Below are 24,519 nucleotides of genomic sequence, written 5' to 3'. Positions count from 1 at the left end.
GAGAAGTTGTGATTTGCTTGAAGATATGTGTTCTTGATAGTATGAGCTTGATATAGTTGCTATCGGATTGATTTTTGGATATCGTATGCTTTTATTCGAAATTCCAGCATGTATTATGTGAAGATTTTACAGATTATAGCTGGTGGATTGATGTTTAGATGAGATTATGAGTTGTTGGGATTGATTTTGATATTGTTGTGGTGAAATTGTATTATCGGTATCGAAGAAATACGTCGTTATGCCGTCGATTTTATACCAAATGTGATTCTTGAGTTGTACTAGATGGTTGAGTTGTGTTTTGATATATAGCACATTCATTATCCCATTTCAGATTAATCTTGACAGAGTTGACATTCCGACTTTGAGACTTCGATCGACGATTCGACAAGAAAGGTATAATTCATGTGGTCACGGGATTGCACAACTCGATTCAGATTTGATACGAGTTTCCCTAAATCACATACTAGATTGTTATTACATTGATTATGTAATGCCTTGTTTATTGATTTATATTCGAGTCCTGAGATAGGAGAGATTGGCAGACTTGCCAAAACTAGACGTTTCGGTGTATCGACGCATAGGAGCAGATTTACTATATGTGTAGACCCACGATACAGAGTTGACCGAAGTCTAGGAATAAGACGTACCGTTGCCCCGAGTGGTTGGGTAGGTAACAGACCGTCTTATTCACACCGGGATCCCTAGATTAGAAAAGAGTCGAGTCAAGATTTGAATTGTCGAATACAGATTTGTATTCTACTACATGTTTACAGATTTGTATTCTACTACATGTTTAGATGTATATTCATGTTACTTGATTTATGTTATGCATTTGTACATGATTTATGACATTGCATGCATCCATGTTTTATACTGGGATATGTTCTCACCGGAGTTATCCGGCTGTTGTCGTGTCTGTATGTGTGCATGGCAACAGGTGGGGCAGGATCGGGGTCACGAGCTATATGAGAGATGATGATAGCGTGGAGATCTCGGGCATTGCAGATTACTAGTGGTTTCTTATGGCACTTGTACTACTTATGTTTGTAGTTGTCATGTGAACACTTGTGTATGTTGTACGAACAGACTTGTATGTACATTACGTTGTTTAATTTCTATCGAGATATGTTATGCTTTAGTTAATACATTTGAATTAAAATTAAAAGCAAAATTTTGACCCACATTTTCGAACAAAGATCCAATTAAATCCCAAAAGAATAGAGTTAGAGCCCGGGTCCCCACACTACTTGTACGGCGAGAAGTGCCAGATATTCACGGATCACAAGAGCCTCAAGTATTTCTTCACCCAGAAAGAACTGAACATGAGACATAGACGGTGGCTAGAGTTGGTAAAGGAATACGACTGCGAGATTAGCTACCATCCGGGAAAGGCTAATTTTGTCGCAGACGCCTTGAGCAGGAAAGTTGCAGTTGTAGCACAGTTGTCAGTACAGAAACCTCTTCAGTTTGAGATTCAGATGTTTGATTTAGAAGTTTACCGCAAGGGCAGAGCTCCGAGGCTGTCCAATCTGACAGTCCAATCTTCTCTGCTAGACCGCATTCGTGCAGGTCAGTTTTCAGATGAGCAATTACAGAAATGGAGACTGAAGGATGAAGCTAAGGGCAGTGTTCTCTACACCGTGTCAGATGGTGTTGTGAGGTACATTCTGACAGAGGCGCACGCATCTCCGTATTCTATTCACCCAGGAGGTAACAAGATGTATAAGGACCTACAGATTCTGTATTGGTGGCCAGGGATGAAGAGAGACATCCGCAGATTTATGTCTGAATGCCTCACTTGTCAGTAGCTGAAGGCAGAGCATCAGAGGCCAGCAGGATTGGTTAAGCCACTCTCAATCCCATAGTGGAAATAGGAGAACATCACGATGGACTTCGTCGTTGGATTGCCTAGATCATTCAGAGGCTTTAATGCCATTTGGGTTATTGTGGATCGACTCACGAAGTCAGCGCACTTTTCGCCAGTGAAGACGAATTTCTCCATGATGCAGTATGCAGAGCTTTATATCAGGGAGATAGTCCGTTTACATGGATCCCAGTTTCGATTGTGTCCGACAGAGACCCGAGATTTACATCGTCCTTTTGGAAGAGCCTACATGCAGCCATGGGGACGAAGTTGCTTTTCAGTACCGCTTTTCACCCGCAGACAGATGGACAGTCTGAGCGAGTGATTCAAATTTTGGAGGATCTATTGCGAGTGTGTATGATCGATTTCCAGGGGACTTGGGAATCTAAACTACCTCTAGTGGAGTTTACCTACAACAACAGCTTCCAATCATCGATAGGTATGGCTCCCTACGAGGCGTTGTATGGAAGAAAGTGCAGATCACCAGTTCATTGAGATGAAATTGGTGAAAGAGCAGAACTTGGCCCCGAGATAGTTCAGCAGACTGCAAATGTGGTGGTCAAGATCCGAGACAGAATGAAGACCGCCCAGAGTCGCCAAAAAAGAGCTATGCCGATATGAGGAGAAGAGAAATCGAGTTTGCCGTAGGTGATCATGTTTTCATAAAGATAGCACCCATGAAGGGTGTTATGAGATTCGGGAAAAGAGGCAAACTGAGTCCAAGGTTTATTGGACCGTTTGAAATGTTGGACAGAGTTGGGACACTAGCTTATCGGGTTGCCCTTCTGCCGAATCTGGCCGGGGTACACAATGTGTTCCATGTCTCGATGCTGAGGAAGTACCTAGCTAATCCTTCGCACGTATTGAGCTATGAACCGTTACAGTTGGCTCCAAACCTGTCTTATGAGGAGAGACCCATCCAGATCCTAGACAGACAGGAGCGCAGACTTCGGAACAAAGTGACTAAGCTAGTCAAAGTCCGGTGGCTAAATCAATCAGTGGAAGAGGCCACTTGGGAGTCAGAAGCGGACATGAGGATTCGCTACCCGGATTTGTTTGGTAAGACTTAATTTCGAGGACGAAATTTTTATAAGTGGGGGAGGAACTGTAGTGCCCAAATTCAGTACACGTATAACCCATGCATTTAATTAATCATTAAAGTATTTATTAATTTTTAAAATGAGTCTTAGTAGTGCATGATTTATTTAAATGCATTGTTTTAAATTAATTATGTTTATGTGATGCACGTTAAAGTGTTTTTCAAGTTTCATTTTCAGGCGAATATTCGAAGCGGGATCGAGGAAAAGACCGTTGACGATTTCGGTAATCTAAAATGTTGTGTTTTATTTTAAGTTAATGTTGGGGCATTTTTAAATAATTATTAAGTTTAGCATTTTAAATCCTAACTTATGTTTATGTGATGCACGTTAAAGTGTTTTTCAAGTTTCATGTTTTAGGCGAATATTCGAAGCGGGATCGAGGAAAATACCGTTGACGATTTCGGTAATCTAAAATGTTGTGTTTTATTTTAAGTTGAGGTTGGGGCATTTTTAAATAATTATTAAGTTTAGCATTTTAAATCCTAACTTATTTATTTAGTGGATTTAAGAGTTTAAAAATTTTAAAATTAGCATTTTTGTGGATTTTATTTTATTAAAGGAGAATGTTATAAAATTAGTGTGTATTTTATTTCAATTAAGGAAATTGAGTGAGTTAGTGTTTGATTAACTTTAAATTAGTGGTTAATTCATGATTAAGCAATTTATTTTCCCTAAACTTCCCCACTAACTCACGTTAGTCACACACACACACACTCTTACACCTTTTTCACACACACAAAGCCGTAACACACACACACAATCACAAGTCATTCTAGTTTTATTTTTTTAGAGCCAAAACCTTGGGTTCTTGAGAAAACCCAGCAGCCGCCCCTCCCTTCAAAGAATTTCAGCAGTTTCGGTGATTTTATCTCAAGAAAACCGAACCACAATCGTCCCCGATCAAGCCTCGCTTCCTTCCCGCTTCGGTATCGTCGTTCCAGTAACGTTAAGATTTAAAGGCACGTATATTATGTTTTTTCTGCATCGATCTTGTCATATTATGTGTTGTGTTATTTTTATGCGTAAAAATTCATGTGTGACATTCGTTGTTTGAGCGGAAAATGATTTGAATGTATTTTGAAATACTTTTTAGATCTGAAATCTCGTAACTTACTGTTCCATTGAAAACTGCGATTCTTCAGTCGCGATTTTGAGAAAACTTTTAACATGAAAAACGTAGAACATTTTGATACCTTCGATTTGATATAAAATTCGAGTTATTTGGATAAAAATTGAGTCAGTTATGACGTTTTTCGTAGGACTGCTCAAACTGCGTTTTTCAGTAAATTTCGATGTTGATGCGTTCTTGAATTTTATTTGTTGCAGGCTTCGTTGGGAATCAACGGGTGATCGTTGCGGTGCCTAGGTATGTTTAGTTTGATGTTGGGAAGATTTTGGTGTCTCTTTTCGTGTCGTTAGGCACCAAGTTGAATCAAGAGTCGAGGAAGAAAATGGTGTCGAACCTCAAGTTGTGTCGTTATTTGTTGATTGTCACACTAGGGAACAATTATAATGGCTTACTTGGGTTTGGTACAATGTCGTGACGTCCTAGGACGGGTCTCGAGGTGTCCGTTCATAGTCCGTACAATCAAGTTTGGGAGTAATAAGCAATATAAGAATTTCCCGCGGCCTTTAATTCACCCGAGGCTAGCCGGACCCCCACACGGACCATGGCACGGGGTCCGTGTCTTTGATTCCTCACAAGTGTCAACTGTCCGAGCCTACACGGACCCCATGACGGTCCCTAGAACGGGGTCCGTGTCCCGTCTTCTTTCCGAACATTTCTGTTGCGTACCTACACGGACCCGGGGACGGGGTACGTGTACTCACGTTTTTGGGAAAAATATTATGATTGCTTTGGGGTTTGATGTCTTGGTTTAGTGCAAGGGTTATCAAGGTCATGCCATGGGAAATTGTAGACTGTCCTAAGGAATGATTGAGCTTGAGCGTAAGTATGATTTCTACGTCTAAGTTATGCAAGTTAAGTATGCAATTTCATGTTAATATGTCGCAGCAACGGCCCCAGTCGAAATCCAACGAATCCCTCAACGCCAAGTAAGTATGATGACGTGCAAAGAAAATATTTTAAGTTTTTGGAGGTATGCTAAATGTCTTGTGACCAAATTATGTTAGGATTGGAAAGCGTTAAATTATGAACGGGGACCAATCCGCCCGTTAAATTATGAACGGGTTAGATCGAGGTTGGAAAGCATTAAATTATGAACGGGGACCAACCAGCCCGTTAAATTATGAACGGGGATCTAATGTATGTGGCAATGGATATGTCCCTGTCAGCCTAGTACTGTGGTTTGTCTGATCAGGCATTTATTATGTTATGGATCACTTGCTTTGAAACATGCATCTACGCAAATTAAAGTTATGTATGTTTAAGTACGTTCAGTTATGCAAGCATGTTTATGAAAGCTTTCAAGTTATGGCACGTCTATGTATGTACGTATGTTCAAGTTACGTTATGCAAGTTCAAGTTTTAGTATGTACGCTCTATTTTAAAGTTGCATGTGGTTTTATTACGTAATACTCGTTATACCGGTTTATACGTGTTGAGTCTTTAGGCATACTAGACTTGATCGATGCAGGTGAGTATGTTGATGAGGAGGCAGGAGGTGGCGACCAAGGGGCAGGCTTGGACTGAGCGGGAGACTAAACCCGAGGACCGCCATGTTTAAGTTTTATGCAAAAGTTAAATTACTCTGATTTCATATTTTGATGGAAATACTTTGAGCAAACCTTTTGGAGCAAATTTTATTGTAGTTATTTTGAACGACCATGTCTTATGGGGGACTTGGTTGAGATATTTTATGGCAAACTTTGAAGGTTATTTTATGTTTAAGAAATTTTAATTTTTCCGCAAATGTTAAGTAGTAAAAAGTACGGTACGTTACATGATGAGCACGAATTATATAGCATTTTAGGGACTTTACTTTGTCGTATTCGTGCTTATCTGGCGTTTTTATTCCGAGTTTCGCGCTTATTTCGTCTCATTATGGCTATTTGCAGGTTTGACCAAAAGAGGGTGAAAGCCAAAGAAATGAAAGAAAAGTCAAGCCTCGCAACGCCACATCAGAAATACCCGGAAAAATAGGAAAGAAACACGAGAGGCCAAACTCAGACCCTTACACGGACCCAGTCCAAGGGTCCGTGTACATCAACCTCCAGTGAAGAGAAAATCAGAGATACACGGACCCCTTGTCGAACCTGTATCCGGGGTCCGTGTCATTTACATCCGAATGATGACTTTCCAGAGAGTAGACGGACCCCGAGACGAACCTCTACACGGGGTCCGTGTCCTGTGTTCCGGATGAAATGTTGGGTAAAGTCTACAAGGACCCCTTTCCTGATGCATGCACGGGGTCCGTGCCCTTGAGATCAGAATCAGATTTTGGCAAAGATTTGCTCGTGATTTGGGAGAGAAAATAAAAGGGAAAAAACTAGACAAGAGAGAGGTGGTGAAAATTTTGAAGAAGGCAGCCGACTTGGAGGAGACTTTCGCATCTGGGAAGACGGCTACGACTGGGGAGAAAAATCGAGAGAGAAAACAACGCGCTTCACACGCTTGCTTTGCGCACCATCGCTGAAATTTTCTCGTCTCTTTTATTTTCTTATTTTTCATTCATGAATTCAAATATTAGATTGTATTCTAGCTTTGAATTTATGGAGTAGTTTTTTCTTGTGATCGGGACCACGATAGGGACAAACCATTGATGTTGTTTATTTGTGGGATTGTTTGTTTTATAAAATTATTCCATGTTATTGATTAATGTTTGCGTAATTTTCGTGCTTTTAATCTGGCCAATTATTTGCATGTTTGTTGTTCGATCTTGACTCGAAAGGGAATAGATTGAATTTAGCTTCAAAAAATATTAATCAACACACGGTTAAACCGACTAGAAATAGTATTCGGTTTCAGTGTGCGATTTTAGGTGACAGCTGTAATTCTATCGTTGATAAATGCATTTTTGTTTAATTAAATTCAATTAGAATTAATTGGACTGTAAAATAAAAATAGGATATAAATTCTAGAAATAGATTTATAATTAATTTAGGGAATTGCATCGTGACTTCGAATAATCTGTAGTTAAATAATTCCAGTACATGATAATAATCAGAGTTTTTTACCGTCATGTGTTCCCGGTCATTTTATTTAAATTTGAAAATCCCCAAGGTCCAAGCTGTTCTGCAATTTTGATTTTAGTCGTTAATTTAGCATAAATTAGTTTAAAATTTACTTAGTTTGAATAATAATCAAATCGATCGTTATTATTTGCCTAGATTCAATTGAATAATTCAATCTTAGTAATTAAATAATAGTCTCTGTGGGATCGATACTTGGACGTTCTGTTCATTTACTATAACTTGACCTAGTCCGCTTGCTAGAATTTTTCCCGAGCGAAACAGTCGGTCAAACAACACAAAAGAATGAAGGATATCAAAAATGTTCGAAAGTTCCCTTCCCTGCGGTTGGACCGTATCATACACACACAGAAAAATATACATATATATTACGTGAATGATGCAGCAAAAAGGGTTACAAAAAATGCCTTAAACAATGCACAAACACGAGGGACTCGAGGTGGGAGCCGGAGGGAGTTTCTTAGCAAGAACAAGCCAAAACCGTGCCTTCAGCTGGTGATTCTCTCTGAAACCGAGGGCACTAAAATCAGAATGGGGTGTCGGCTGATGGGGAGGGGATTAGGTTTAGGTTAAGGGTTAATATATAATAATTAAATGGTTAAACAAATAATTAATGGGCCTAATATGAAAATTAAAGGTTTGAAAAGGGTTATAAGCTCAACAAGCTTAAAAATATGCCCGTTAAATCCAAACGCACTACCGAAAAATATTTCGCGTTAGAAAGATTTTGAAAATATTAGCCGAACCCTTAAAAAGTCCTCTGATTCGATAACATTATCAGTACCGCTAAAAAATACATTTTGCGGGTAAAATACCCAATAAAATCCCATTTCCGAAAAATACACTTAAAAATACTTTAAATAAATTTATAAAATAGATCAGGTAATAAAATAATTTTCCTGAAAATTCTCTGGTCTCCGTTCCTCGATCGAATGTAACTTAAAAATCTTAATGCACGAACTTTTAAAATTTCATGAAACAAACCCTATCATGCATGAATTATTCCTAAAATGCATAAAAATAATTAAACATAAAATAATTAAATAAACATGCATTTAATGCTTTAAAAACAATTAAATAAAATACCAAAGAAGTTTAATAACTTGCATGCATGCTAACTTTTTAAAAATATATTTACTTACATGCTAAATTACCACTTCTTAAATAAATTTCTATTAACTTATCTTAATACTCCATCTCCAGTCCGGCATCACTTATTTAACTGAAAAGATAACAATTAAACTACTGCGTAACATAAATAAATTTAAAGAAAAGAATTTAAATACTCATACAATAAAAATCATTTTAATTTAAATACTAAAAATTATGCATGGCTTATACGTAGTCTGATTTACGGGTTCTACATAAAATGTTCATTTTTGAGATATATACGATATTGCTTTTGGCCACCTCACGTTCATGAGATTGCAGCTTATCATAGGGTTATTACTTCATCCGGTGACCACTGACCGGTTCAGTTCATGTTCATGTATGGGTACAGAAATCCAGTCTAAGGGCTGTGATGATCTCTATTGCCCAGTATACTGTGGTTTAGTCTGATGAGACGATTCAGTTATGTTATGGGCCACTTGCCTAAAACATATTCTCAACAGAAAATTATTATATGCTATTTCATGACAAGGCTCTATCGAGCAAACATTTCACTTACGATTTTCAGTTCAGTTATGCACGTATTTATAATTACTCATGACAAGATATTTTCACGTTACGCTTTACGATAGGATATCTTTACACAGCATGAAATTTTATGATATATTTACTTGTTATCTACGGTATATGCATGCTGAGTCTTTAGACTCACTAGACTTGATTGTTGTAGGTACTGATGAGATCGGGGACTAGTGAGCTAGCTTAGCTCAGCAGTAGTAGGAACCCGAGGACCTCACTTTTATCATTTATTATTTTTATGTTCAAACTCATTTTATCACGATGAATTATTTTAAGTTGTTGTTTTGAAACAGATATTTACTTCCGCTGCAATTTTGACATTTAAACTTTTATTCCGCTGTTACATTAATAATTAAAACTTTTATTCAGTTTATTTTATGAATGAGACAAGTTATTTACTTTTAAAGGAAAATTTAGATTATTCCGTAAAATTTCAAATACGAAATACGGGCCTTTACACTAATGTTCTTAAAAACAAGAAAAATCGCACTTCAATACAATGATCTTGACAGAGTTTTTGTTAACAGATCAACAACGTTATCATAAAAAAAAAAATACAAAGACATGCTTATATATTATCTAAGAACTTAACTCGGACCTAGTGGGTTTAAAAACAAGAAAAAATCACACTTCAATACAATCATAAATTACGAAAATAACTAAAATAATATAAGTTACAAGCACACTAGTACATAATTAAATATTAAAACCAGCCCAAATATAACAAAAATGTAGATAGTCAAAATAATATAAAATCACACAAAATGATCTTTAACTTGGCTAATGTTGAGCATTCCAAAAATTGATCCCAATTGAGCTTACATCACAATTCACGCTGTTTTTATATCATAATAAAAAATTATAACCTTTTTATAAATTATGTCCTACGTTTTATAGGAGATTTTTTCATGTATGACGCATCATTGTGGGGGATTCTTTGTTCGGGTTCAGTCGGTGTTACAGTCGAAAACATGAACCTAGCTATATCGGGTGTCATGTGTGTTTGTGTTCGCGAGCGTGTGTGTGTGTGTGTGTGTGTGTGTGTGGGTAGCGTGCCAATATAGATTACCACCACAGCAGAATAAATGAAATGTACAAAATGATTCAATCAGATAACACACCAATCCTCGTAAATTTAAATACAAAACTATGCTAAAAGAAATAAACAAACCAAACAGTATTTTCAAATCAAACACCTTGTTCCTCCTCAAAATTTACATCGTAATTCTTGAAAATCCATAGAGAAATATCCTCGAGCTTAAAGCAGCGTAGAGGTTGCTAAGCAATTTCTTCATATAGTCACCTTGGCAGACAAACGGTGAGCAAGAAATATATTTTCCATCCTCCCCGTTAGTGTAGAGAACTTTCTACTATTTTAAATGGACCCGATTTTTGGAGGCTTGTCAACAAAAACAATGAAAAAGAAACGGCAATAAGGATGACTTTCTAAAGTTACCAATCGGAAACTCGTTTAAACAGTAAAAAATATGTATAACTTATAAATATCGGAGAGTGTAAATGAAAGGCAGGCAGAAGGATGAATTCAGGTACTGATACACACCTTTTTCAGAGGAACTTTCGAACTGCTTGCTGCAGGTTTTAGTATCTCAAAAGAACATACTAGCGACTCGTCAACACTCAAAAGAGCCCCAACGTTGTCAAACTCTCCACCATAGTTGGGAGCGGAAAATATTGTTACGAGCTTTCTCTTTGCAAAGAATTCATATCCATCCTCCACTACCTGTAGTTAAAATTTCATCTAATTGTAAATATTCTTTTAAGAGCTTGATTTGATACGAAAACAAAAAAATAAAAAATAAAACCAAAAAGTCAGCTGCTATACCCCAAAAAAAGTCAAGAAAAAAATAATATACCTGATGACCACGGCAAATCAAGTCTAACTCATTTTTTTCCAAAAACTCAGCTACTGCATCTGGCCCAAATGTACAAGAAACCCCTCTATCACTATCAGACCATCCACGTATCCGAGGATCTGGATCAGACCAGAGCAAATCACATAGCAGCCCACCGTCTGGAATGTCGGTGGGCCTTTCAATATCATTTATCTGATCCAACTGTTTTAGCTCGGGGGAAATTCCACCATGCATGCAAAGTATCTTCTCATCAATGAGTGCAGAAACAGGTAAACAGTTAAAGCACTCAGTGAATATCTTCCAGAGTCTAACATTGAATCTCCTCTTGCACTCGTCATAGAATCCATAAATACGGTTGATTTTGGCATCTTCGTGGTTGCCTCTCAAAAGAAAAATTTTGTCAGGGTGCTTTATCTTGTAAGCCAACAACAAGCATATTGTCTCCAGACTCTGCTTGCCCCGATCAACATAATCTCCAAGAAATAAATAATTTGCAGCAGGGGGATATCCACCGTACTCAAATAGCCTCAACAGATCTTGATACTGACCGTGTATGTCACCTGGAAGAAAAATATTTCAATCATGACTACAAACAAAAGAAAAGGAATCAAAGGTGAGATTATACTTAGGCTGTGGAGATGATTACTAATGTCATAGCACGATTACTTTATAAAGTACAGGAAAGAATCAAATAGCAGCTGAACACTTCCAAATCTCTAGTTTTGAACCCATAAAAAATAAAAATAAAAAAACAACAATCGCCAAGTAACATAAATGGAAATTTCTAAGACTGCGTTCAGATGGAAATATATCATCTGAATAATAGATTTGGAAAAATGAATTTGAAATGTCTCAATTTGGGAATTTGAAATCTCTTGGTTTGTTTTAAAAATTAACTTAAATTGAAGGATTTAAAATCCATCGATCTAAAAATTACCCAAACAAATTAAGTAGATTGGTATTGAGGATTTAAAATTCAAACCCATAAAATCCTTCCATCCAAATGAACCCTAGGAGAATTTATATGCCTCTATGAAATCAGTGAATGAACAGTGCAGCAAAAATAAATTATGAATTCATGTTAGAAGAAAGTCGTTATCAAACAACGTTGATAATTATATCTTAGCAGTCATTTGACCTCTCGATAAGGATCTAGGAAAACAATCATAAAATTACTTACATATGATGAGTGATTAAGAAATTATTTCATACCAAACGTATTCATAAGACACATATGATGATTATCATATATGCATCAGTTTCAGAAAGATAAAAGTTGTAGAATTTCGATAAGAATAAGCACTTTATCAATACATACAAAGAAAATTTACAATTTCATACTGGGCTGAATAAGAAGACGCTAACGCTCCGTCATGTACCAACAAATCAATGAAATAAACTATCTATATTAGTGTCGGTCATGAAATAGAGCCAGATATAACATCTATATCTGAATTGAGTTGGACGCTTCCGATGAGCTCAAAGAAGATAGAACATGACGAAATACAGCTACCAACAAGGTGTTTATAATTTAGCCGATGGCAGTTTTACTCTCCTAATTTTCTATATTTCTTAGCATGTTAGTATCCTCGAAACATCATCCAAAACTTTTCCAATTTTTAATATGCATGGAGGAACTTTTGATAGCATCAATGGCTACCCACAGAAGCAAAAAGGAATATCAAGAATACTTATTTCATTCAGCAAATGCATGTAGACAAGTTTCGACCAAGGGACAATTAGTTTTTCTTTCACTACACAACTATACTCGTTTTTGTTCTAACAATCCTACATTATTATTGAAATCGATTCAAATATTATCTCGTACAATCATCATAAAAGCAAACAACAAGGAAAATTAAGTTATCAAACATAAATTTATGTGATGTAGAACCAAAAAAAATTATCTAGATTAACCAATTCCAATTTCAACAAAAGAATCAAATATCCCAGTTTACAACACTGAAGAACATGATCAAATTTCTCCCCCAGCAAACCAAAATTCATCAAATCTCCAACATCAAAAGCATATCCTTGATCCCGTAAATCAAAATTCCAAAACCAAAATCTACATTAATAAACACAATTTTCCCGTAAATATTTCCCAAAAACGGAATCCATCCCAACATAGACATACAAGCTAAAAAGTCGAATGATTGACCGATTAAGACATTATGCTCCGCATAAAAATCAATCAGAAGAAAAGGGCCCGATAAGAAAAGAAAATAGGATACCACAGATCCTGATTGGAGCCCTGAGCTGAAGCAGACAAGGCTGAGATAGGAAGATTTGGCGAGCCGAGACGCATAGCTGCCGAATCTCCGTCTCCGAAAGCTGAACCTGCTTCCCCCCTTTCCCTTCAAGCAACCGCCTGATTATGTCATCCAACACCCCTCCCTCCATCATCCCCTCCATTGTCATCATCTTCTGAATTCTCTATTCGATCAAAAATTGAAGCATCTTCTGTTGCTAGAAAGGGGGAGAGAATCCTGATTGGGTCATTTGCCCATGTCACCGGCCTATAATGCGGGCTCTCCTATTTTCTTCGGTGGAGAAAACGAACATTTGATTTTAAAGTTAATTCTCGAATTAATAATGGAATGTGGCTTCTGATTTATTTTTAGTGATATGTCCCAAACATTCCAATATTGTTTTATTAAAAATTTTATTAATTCCTAAATCAGTGCTAGCTTACTTATTTATTTAAAATAAAAAATTGTTTTTTCAATAAACACAAAAATAAGAAAAAAACACTATTGTGTTAGATGTAATCTTTACTAATTTATCAAAAAACTATTTTTAGCAATATTGTAATGCCCGAGATTTACGGTGCTATTAATCTAATATTATTGATCTTGAACTAATATGATCATAGACAGATCCTCCCGAGACCGAATTGGGCGAAAAATATGAAATGTATAATTTTGGGCCGAATGCTTCGCGTCCGGGCGGAGGTTTTTGTCCGCCCGAGCGCCACATGACAATGAAGAAAGCCGAACAGTTCGCGCCCGGGCGGAAGTCTTTGACCGCCCGAGCGCGTTTGTGCAAAATGCGAGGGCCGAGAGTTCCGCGCCCGGGCGGAACTTTATGTCCGCCCAAGCGCGAGACGTGTAAAATGTGGGATGAGCCACTCGTCCTTGTGCATGCAACGTGTATATATATATATAAACGTGTATATATATATATATATACACGCATATTGCCATTCTTCAGAAAAGAGGAAACGAAAGGAAATCGAGAAAGGTCCGAGGAAGGTTGTGAAAAATCCTTACGCCTTTTGTGAGAAATCCCCCGTCCGATTTTAAATCCGACTTCGGTATTGAGTTCCTATTGACATAGGCTACAACTGGACGTAAGTTTTACTAAGTTTTGATATGTTTTGAAATTATGGTATCGTCAGAATCTGATATGATTCATATATGATGTTCTTAGTATGTTAGACATCGTATAACTGAAACTGGATTGAGAAATAGATACCATATGAAATTGTGATGATTTTCGGAATAGTTTTGGAATCAATTGATATCAGAATTGAATTGTTATCGAGTACGAGATGTTGGGATTGATATCTGACTGATATGGTAGCGCTGAATATATTGAGATTATGACATTATGTTATTGAAACAGAATTTGATTGAATTCTGATTATATCCAGTATTTATTGAGTGGTGTATTGATATCGTACCTTCGATATTGTTATTGTCAGATTGAGTATTGACATGCTTTGAGTTCGAGACTTCGACAGGGTCAGAATATCAGAAAGAAAGGTATAAATTAATGTTGAGTTGGGATTGCACAACTCGAGTGAGGTTTGACTCGAGTTTCCCTAAATCACATACTTAGTTTATTACCTTGATATTTGTAATTGATGAGATTGATGTTTGTAGGCTATTGATTCATAGCTGCTGCATGTATTGATTACTGAGTCGTTTAGTCATGGGCTGATTCGCCTAGTCACCGGCTGATTCGTCTGGTTATTGGCTGATTCGTCTAGTTATTGACTGATTCGTCTAAACTTTAGCTGATTCGCTTAATTACAGGCTGATTCGTCTAATTATTGGCTGATTCGCCTAATTCTTGACTGATTCGTCAATTCTGCGGCTGTTTCGCCCAGACACTGGATATATTAATTATATCGATGCCGTTTAGGGATTGATTCATTCCTATTGACTGAGATTCGGTATATTTATCATTATCCAGACATCGGGATCCCTAGGTTAGAGTTGAGTCGAGTCTGAGACGACGCGTCAGTGGAGTCGAGTCTGAGACGACGCGTCGGTTGGGTTGAGTCTGATACGACATGTTGATTTACATGGTTTATATCATTCATGTTTAACGAATGCTTGATATTGATTTATGTTTCTGATTTGATACAGTTATGAATATTTCTTATATGCTTTCGTATATGCTTCTATATGATTGCATGTATACATTGTTTATACTGGGATATTTATATCTCATCGGAGTTATCCGGCTGTTGTCTTGTTTTGTATGTGTGCATGACAACAGGTGGGGCTGGATCAGGGTCAAGAAAAGGATGAGAGAAGATTTGATAGCGTGGAGATCCGGGCTTCAAAGCAACATAGGATTTAGCACTGATATGTAGTTGAACTCTTGTAGATAACACAAGATTGTATGTTTATGTTTAATATGTGATTTGAAGTAAATTACATTACGTTTCCGCTTTGTATTTTAAAAAAAAAATTTAGACCCTGTTTTATAATTGATTAATTAGTCCCAATGATGATTAAGAACTTGATTAGCGTCCGGGTCCCCACAACAGGTGGTATCAGAGCGATAGATCCTTTAGATTGAGATAGAAGAGGCTAGTGAGCGGGGTAGATTGAGGTTTTCTTTCCTGCTTTTGAATGCTAGCATGTTGTACTGTTGTATATAATACATGTTACTTGACTTATCTGATTTGATTATGTAATATGTATTATTGGGAACGAAATTGAACCGACTCTCGATCAGCAGTAAGATGATCGGAGGAGGGAACTGAAGTGAAACAGGTTTGTTGGATTGGGTTACTAATCCTTTTGATATCAGATATGCCTCCCAGACGAATCCCGAAACAGGGTAGTACATCGAATCCTCCAATGGATGTAACACCGACTCCAATGGAAACCTTGCTGAAGAGGTTTCAGTCATTCAAACCACCGACTCTTAAGGGTACTGAGACATCAGTTGAGTGTGAGAGTTGGTTAGGTAACAATGAGATGCTGTTTGATTCACTCGAGTACAGTGATGAGCACCGAATTAAATTGATTGGGCACCAGTTGCTTGATGTTGCAAAAAGCTGGTGGATTACGATGAAGAGGGCCTTGGAGCAACGAGGTACGATTATTACTTGGGATGTATTTAAAACTGAGTTTTATCAAAGATTTTTCCTAGTGTCGTACAGGAAAGACAAGGGGGCGGAGTTTGCCAATTTGAGACAAGGTCAGCTGAACATTGAGGAATATGTGACCAAGTTCTCTACCTTGTTGAATTTTGCTCCACATGTGGCTGAAAATGACGAATCCGTTGCTGATCAGTTCATCAATGGCTTGAATCCCGATATTTTTACATTGGTTAACACAGGGCGACCAAATAACTTTGCTGATGCCATGAATAGAGCAAAAGGCGCTGAAGCGGGCCTGATAAGGCAGAAAGGAGCTGCATCTGTTTCTTTGGAATCGAGACCACCGCAACCACCTCCCCGATTCGAGAGTGGCAGTAGCAGTGGTGGAAGGAAAGATTTTCTGAAGGCTAGAGGAAAGCAGTTTAAGAAGTCTGGCGGCAGTTCTTCTAGCTCCAGTGGTTCTCAGCAGAGTTATACCGGCGTTTACTGCGGAAATTGTGGAGGGAGACATTCCACTGAGCAATGCCAAGGAGTACTTTGTAGTTGCCACTTCTGCAAACAACATGGACATTTTGCCAGAGTATGTCCACAGAGGGGTTCCCAAAGATCCCAGGGAGCCGAATCATCTGGATCAGCGGCACAGTGGAGTAGACGATCAGCTGCTGGTCATTCATTTCAGCCAACACCATCCCAGTCACAGCAGAGGCCAGGAGAAAGCCAGACAGTTGGCCAGCCTCCTAGACAGCAGGCCAGAGTATTTGCTTTGACCAAGGAGCAGGCTCAGGAAGCACCAGATGATGATGTTGCAGGTAACTGATTTGTTTGATTTTCCTGCATATGTATTGAGGGATAACGGTGCTTCACATACTTTTATTTCTGAGAGATTTGCATTGATGTATGCATTATCTGTCGAGTCCCTATTTACTGTAGTATTTGTTTCGTTTCCTTTGGGAAAAGATCTTGTATCAGCGATTTCTGTTAGATCTTGTATACTACAGTAGGATAAGAATGAGATCGAGTTAGATTGTGTGGTAGATGATATTGTACTGGTATTCTCTGATTTTGGAACTGCATTACTGGTTCCTGCTCTCTGTTTTCTTGATTGAAGATTACTAGGGCCCCGTCAGTTGTTTCAGTTACATGATTAACCATTTCTGAGATATCCTCTGGTATAGCTTCTTGTTGAGGCTTAGGAGAAGAAGAAGTCGGAACAACAGTAGATTCTAACGGTTCTTCAAGTGGTTGATCAGCTGAAATAGTAGATGTTACTTGAGCTGGTTGCTCAGCTGATTCTTCAGTTGTTTGAACAACTGAAACCAGAGGAGGCTGTTCAGCTGGCACCTCTTCATATAAAGTTTGTTCAATCATGATAGATGACTGAACTGCTTCTTCAGTTCTTGTAAAAACTATATGTTCAGTTGTGGTAGGTAACTGAACTGGCCCTTCAGTTGCTGAAAAAATAGCTTGAGAAACTGGCTCTTCAGTTGCAAATAGTTCTTCAACTGCTTCAGTAGAAGTCTGCTGTATGTTAGAGGCATTTGATTTAATGACTTCATCAATGTTTGCCGATGACAATTAAGCATCAGTGTAGAGTTCAGATCCTACAGTTGAGTAATGAGGAGCAGTAGTTGATGGTTGTGCGTACTTTGAAGAAGGAGCAGTTAATTTGTAAGGTCCAAAATTAAGACGAGTAATCCCAACTGCATGCAAATAGAGGAATTAGGAAAAATGAGTAAATTAATCGATTTTAATTGCTAATTGATTGTGTGATATGCATCTTTATATTTTAAATATGATTTTATTATCATCATGCATAAAACTGTATTTTTAAGGATTATTCAAGTGACGATCGAGGAATGGGGAGCGACGGCTGAAAAACGTAAAATGTTTTTATTAAATAATTGTTTTTAATTATTTAAAATACGAGTGTTGCTTTATCATAATTTTGAAAATATGAGGTTTTGAGGTGATTTTATACGCCAGGAAGTAAATTTTAGCGGTGTTGGTTTTTCAACAAAAATACGAACTTTTCAGTAACCCGGCTATTAAATTCACAAACTTATTTTATCAAAACCATTTTTATGATTTAATTAAATCTTAATTAAGACTAATGAGCCTAATTTGATTGGCTTAATAGGCCTAAGCCTAGTTAGTAAGTTAATTAGTATTTAATGTGCTAAAACCCTACACCTTGCAACACTAACTCACGGCCGCAATGTAGAACCCGTTAAATCAGTCATGATCATTTATTTTAATCACAAAAGTTTAGTTTTTGTCTTTTCGGTTAAATAAGCGAGGCTGGACTGGAGTTGGAGTATTGAGATAAAATTTAATGATAAGAAAATATTCCTAAATTTAATTTAAGTCAAAGAATAAGTTATTTTAATGTAAAAGAATGTTTAAGGATTTCTTTAATTGATTAGAGATAAGTAGTAAATAATTTCTTTTATGTCCAATAATTTAATTAAAAGCCTAAATTAAAATGTATGACCAATTGAGATAAGTTAATCTAGGCTTATTTTATTTAAGAAATTTTAAATTAACATGTTAGTAATTTATTTTAAGAATTAGCAATGCATGCAAAAAAATTACTATCCCAAATTAGTTTATTAATTCAATTAAATACATAATTAGTGTTTAAATCTTTAAGGAGATAAAATTCAATAATTAAGCAATTTTTCCCTCCATTTAATAGCAAAATTTCGGCCACCTCCTTGATGGGATTTAATTAGTTTGACAACTCACCATTTTGATCCATTTCCTTATTCTTTTCTTGGTAGATAATCCCTTCATTTTTAATCATCAATAAATCATGATTTAAACAATATTCTCCCCTACTTTTGATAAGAAATAATCGGTCATCTCACCTCCAAAATCAACACCAAAATCCTATGATATAATATCATTTACTATCTAACAAACAACTAGGATAGAAAGATATTGATTATCATTCAAAAATCCCATTTAATTAGTAAACTTCCCTTCATTCCCTAGCCATTTCCTCCATCCATTCCTTCGAATTTCAGAGCATATTCAGCAGAGAAAAATAGAGAGAAAACACAAGAAGATTAAGAGAGAAAACAAGACAAGAAAACTCCGTCTCCGTCGCGTCGTGTCGTCGTATTAATTTGTTTTCTTTTCAAACAAATTTCAGGCATGTATATGCCCTTATTTTCTCTTCAATCAAGTCATATAATGATTTTTAAACATCACATGTCCATGATTTGTTTGGCAAAACCGAAATCATCACAGCACTTTCCGAAAAATCTGTGCAAAATATTTTCGGCTTCCTCCTATGCTTTCACAGGTTGGCTTGTTCTTTTGATTTCAGGGGTTGGCTCGGTTCTAGGTGTTCAAGGCTGCTTATGGTCATGTTATAGGGTGTGTTAGGAAGGGATTAGTCCATTGGTTTGAGCCCTTTCGCCCCAACAAAACCATTTTTGACAGCAACTCTCCATGTTGAAATTTATGAGTCTCGATTTGCATGGTTTATTGCCTAAGGTGAGGGTTCGGATCTTGGCTGCCCTAGGGGCTGTAGCCATGGTTAAAACCCCTCAGCATGTCTAGGACGTGACCAAGATGACCTTTCATGTCTTGATTCATGGTCCCATCGGTTTTTAAAATAAACAAGACAAGTGCTCCTTCGGTTTCAATTTTCTGGTTTTTGTTGTGTGAGTTGGTTTCCGAATTTAGGTGTTGGGTGGATCTTGGTTGTCTTCTATCCCTTAGCCATGAATCATACGACACTTTAGCATTTCTAGCATGGACCATGGTTAACCTCATATCCATTGGATTCATTATTTGACAACAAAACAAACGCAACACCCCATTCGTGCAGTATGCATTCTCGGGTGAAGCGTTGGATTGTCTTGTGTGCTTGCTTGGATTGTGTTTGGCCTAGGGTCCTTAGCCATGGTTCAAGCCATACCTTAAGATGTGGGGAAGAGGCTCTGGTTGGTGGTTCAAACCCCAATGACCATTAGCCTTGTAATCGAAGCGAAGCAAGCACAGCTGCTACCGCTAGAATTTTACAGCATCTTTGCTGCGGTTCAGAGGTCACGTACGAGTTATTGTTTGGCTTTTAGCCTATGATCTTGGACTGGACAGTACCTTATTGAGTTAGGAAGGTCATGTTTTTGGCTGTTCATGATTTGGTTAAGTTTAGAAGTCCTACGAGAATTTACGGTGCAATGTGCCAATGTTACTCTCGAAAGAACGTTCATTATTTTTGCCTCCATGCACAATTTTCGTGTATTACAGCCCTATGGTTATGTTTTCCAGTACTTTAGGAGTATTTTAATCATGGCTAAATGATGGTTCGATGTTGGTTTGGGTTGGTAAGAAGCCATGGTAGAATACTAAGTTTGTTGGGCGTAATTGTCTCGTTTTTGGTTCGATGTTGAAGTGTTGGTCAAGTTAAGTTTATTTGCATGTTCCTCGTGTTAGAATTAGGTCGCAGCGAGCCTGAGAAGGATCCAACCCATTTTCTAAAAGCAGGATTATAATTATCTTACGTGCATAAAAATATAAAATGTTTATTTTTGAGATATATGCGATATGTCTTGTGGCCACCTCACGCTTATGGGATTCAGCTTATGAGATTATTGTTTTATCCGGTGACTTACGACCGGATTATATTTATGTATGGGTACGGATATCCAGTCCAAGGGATGTGATGATCTCTACCGCCTAGTACACTGTGGTTTAGTCTGATCAGACGTGCATGTTACGTTATGGGCCACTTGCGTAGAACATTATCTCAACAGAAAATTATGATATGATATTTTATGACGAGGCTCTATCGAGCAAACATTTTACGTACGATTTTCAGTTATGCACGTATTTATAATTAGCCATGACATGATTTTTTCCTCACGCTTTACGATATGATATCTTTACATGGCTTGAAATTTTATAATAAATTTTTCTTGTTATTCGCGATATATGTATGCTGAGTCTTTACACTCACTAGAATTGATTGTTGTAGGTACTGATGAGGTCGAGGTCGAGGCCGAGGGCGGGGACCAGTGAGCTAGCTTGGGTCTGCAGTAGTAGGAACCCGATCACCTCATTTTTTATCGTTTACTATTTATGTTCAAACTCAGTTTTTACTTTGAATAATTATTTTAAGTTGTGGTTTTGAAAACATTATTTACTTCCGCTGCTACATTAAACATTAAATATTTTTATCAGATTATTTTATAAATGAGGTATGTTATTTATTCAAAGATAAAATTTTTAAATTATTCCGCGAATTTTCAAATACGAAATACGGGCCTCTACAGTTGGTACAGAGCCTATATTCTTGTAAAGCGTTGTACTACTACTGACCTCGAGAAGCTCACGACGTCACGTCCTCGGTCTGTAAGTTTTATGTTTACGCATTTCGTTTAAAGCATGGAATATTTTGACAGCATGATTTCACGAATATTTTATGATCACATTATGATTATGAAGTATTTATTTAAATTTAAAGAAATAATGGGATTATTCATGTTGGTTACGTATGGGCTGTATGTATGAAACAATATGCCTCCTAGACTCATTCTTGAGCGCACGAGAGATGATGAGCCTCGCCAGGAGAACGACGAGAATTAGAGGCAGGAGAGGAATGTACCTCCACCCCCTCCACCGGACATGAACGCACAGATGTTAGCTGGGATGACTAGGTTCTTTGCACAGTTTGCGGGGAATAACGCTGTGGCAGCCAGGCCGGCGGGGCCTGAGGCGACCTATGAGCGATTCATGAAGATGAGACCTAAGGATTTCTCAGGGACGACAGATCCTATGATTGCCGAGAGCTGGATTAAGTCCCTCGAGGTTATTTTCGAATTCATGGAGCTCAGAGATGAAGATAGGTTTCGTTGTGCAACCTATCTATTTGGAGGAGACGACCGCTTATGGTGGGAAGGAGCATCCGTAGCCTTGAACTTGGCTACTCTGAGCTGGACGCGCTTTACATAGGTATTCTACTCTAAATATTTTACTGACGAGGTGCATTCCAGGTTGACCAGGGAGTTCATGACCCTGAGGCAGGGAGATATGAATGTTACGGAGTTCATCCGTAAGTTTGAGAGGGGTTGCCATTTCGTACCCCTGATTGCGAATGATGCTGGAGCCAAACTGAGGCATTTTCTAGATGGCGCCGTGATGTTAGGGTGGCTTAGCCCTAATACTTATGATGTCGCTGTCTCCAGAGATCTAGATGCAGAGCAAGACCAGAATGATATAGAGAGAGACCGCCAAGGCAACCGACCAGTCCAAGTGCCGCACTGCCCTCCTCACCAGCAGCATCAGAATAAGGGGCCTTTCCACGGCCCACCCAGGAACAGAGGACACCAGCAGCAGGGATGGGCAGTCCCGAGAGCCGTTGAGTACCCAGTCAGTGCTAAGTGCGCGCGTCGTCATGATGGAGCTTGTATGTATGGCTCAGGGAAGTCCCACAAGTGTGGGAGTCCTGACCACTTGCTGAAGAATTGCCCTCAGGGGAGTCTGCCTACTCAAGGCAGAGTTTTTTCTCTCCATGCAGCGGAGATGAACCCGGAGACCATGCTCATGACAGCTATCTTAAAGCTTTAAGTTTGTATTTTAAATTCAATGTTTTGGGAGTCTAGGTTAAGATTCTGAACTTAGAATTACGATAGGATTGCATGCTCTAATCAGTGTTACTTTCGGGAATTAGGTTAGAAGAACCTTAACCTCCGCATGTCTATAAGTTTAGTTCGTGTGATATTGGGTTCATCTTGGTGTTCCAACCTTTCAGGGAGAATTTTTATAGCTGGTTCAGCTCTGAATGCCTTGATAGATTCAGGGGCTAATCATTCGTTCATTCCAGAGGTCTTTGCTAATTTCCTCAAGGTCAAAATCATTGGGCTAGATGTGGCGTATTCAGTAGTACTGACTTCTAGAGAGGAGATGACAGCCACTAATGTGATCCGAGACATAGACCTCGAGCATCATGACAATCTTGTTTATGCGGATCTTATCGTGTTGTTGATGCCAGAGTTCGACATCATTCTGGGATGGACTGGCTATTACGGAACAGAGTTTTGATTGACTTCCAGCAGAGATCTGTGCTAGTCCAACCGCCAGGGAGAGAGCAAATCTTATTCGAGCCAGACAGGTATTTTTCTTTACCGCGCAGTATACCTTGTGTCCAGGCAAGGAAGCTCATGCATAGAGGGTGTCGGGCGTTTTTAGCGACTTTTGTATCCGTTCCCGAGGCACCCAATCACTCAACCTCCGATGTCCCAATTGTTAAGGATTTTCTAGACGTTTTTCCTGAGGACGTCTCTGGTATGCCACCCGAGCGAGAGGTGGAGTTTTCTATTGAGCTTATGCCAGGTACGACTCCGATCTCAAAAGCACCGTACCGATTAGCACCGACAGAGATTGCAGAACTTAAGAAGCAGATTCAGGAACTTCTTGACAAGGAGTTCATTCGCCCGAGTTTTTCACCATGGGGCGCGCCAGTCTTGTTTGTGAAGAAGAAGGATGGTACGATGAGGCTTTGTATTGATTACCGGGAATTGAACAGGGTTACAGTGAAGAACAAATACCCGCTTCTGCGGATTGAAGATCTGTTGGATCAGTTACAGGGAGCTTCAGTATTCTCTCAGATCGACCTGAGTTCTAGTTATCACCAGTTGAGGGTGAAAGACGCCGATGTTCTCAAGACTGCCTTCCGGACTCAATACGGCTACTTCGAGTTCCTTGTAATTAAGGACTCCTCCCCAAGAAGTTGCGCAGGTCTGCGCAGATGTTGCGTGGCTTGCAGGGGATTGAAGGCTCGGTCTAGGGCTTGTGGACTGGGCTAGGGTGACTCATTATGGTCCTATGAAGGTGCACTAGGGGTTGGTTCAGGGTCTGGGGCGTCGGCTAGGTCATAAGTGCTCATAACATAGCATAATGAAACTCTCGTCCAGCAGAGGGGGGGAGTGAGGGGCTCATGTTTTTGGGTTTTAGGATGGTTTATAAGTGACCTAAGGGTTCAGTAGGGTACTCTAGTATGTTGGGCAGGGTTTGGATCAACTTGGTTTGAGGGTGACTCGAGAAAATCAAAAGATGGCTCGGGGTCGAAGTTTACGTGTCATAATAGGGTTCTAAACTAAAATAAATTGAAAAACGGCTCACGGGAGTTGAGTCGTGGTTATAAGGGCTATAATAATATAAAAGACTAAATTTTGAATATAGGATTTTTATATTAAAGTTTGGGATTTTTCGGGATTAAAACACCGTCAAAACAATTAATTATAGATAAATGAAAGGTCAAAGATTTTAGCTAAATAAATTATGGGAAAATTAATTTAGACTTAAATAATTATTTGAGACATGTTAGAGTCAATGCATTCAAGAAAAAGTCAAAACCGAGGAATTTTACGACTAGGGGTAAAACGGTCTTTTTACACCTAAAAATTGGTAAACGTCATGGCAGTGCTATAAATTATATTTTTATGATATTATGATTATTTTTAAATTTTTATGAAATTTCATGAT

General features: G+C 38.2%; 1 protein-coding gene across 1 annotated transcript; it reads right to left on the bottom strand.

Moving 5' to 3' along the window:
- Window positions 1-9,891: 9,891 nt before the first annotated feature.
- On the bottom strand, window positions 9,892-13,248 carry LOC140829768 (serine/threonine-protein phosphatase PP1). The gene is made up of 4 exons (XM_073193060.1): window positions 12,914-13,248; window positions 10,680-11,239; window positions 10,367-10,546; window positions 9,892-10,204 (listed from the first exon to the last, which is right to left on the bottom strand). The coding sequence occupies exons 1-4, from the start codon at window positions 13,101-13,103 to the stop codon at window positions 10,181-10,183; spliced, it is 954 nt and encodes a 317-aa protein (XP_073049161.1). The 5' UTR covers window positions 13,104-13,248; the 3' UTR covers window positions 9,892-10,180.
- Window positions 13,249-24,519: the final 11,271 nt, after the last annotated feature.

The sequence above is a fragment of the Primulina eburnea genome, chromosome 1, assembly GCF_022965805.1.
Source record: "Primulina eburnea isolate SZY01 chromosome 1, ASM2296580v1, whole genome shotgun sequence".
NCBI classification, from domain to species: Eukaryota; Viridiplantae; Streptophyta; class Magnoliopsida; order Lamiales; family Gesneriaceae; genus Primulina; species Primulina eburnea.
This window is presented reverse-complemented; position numbering and strand designations above follow the sequence as displayed.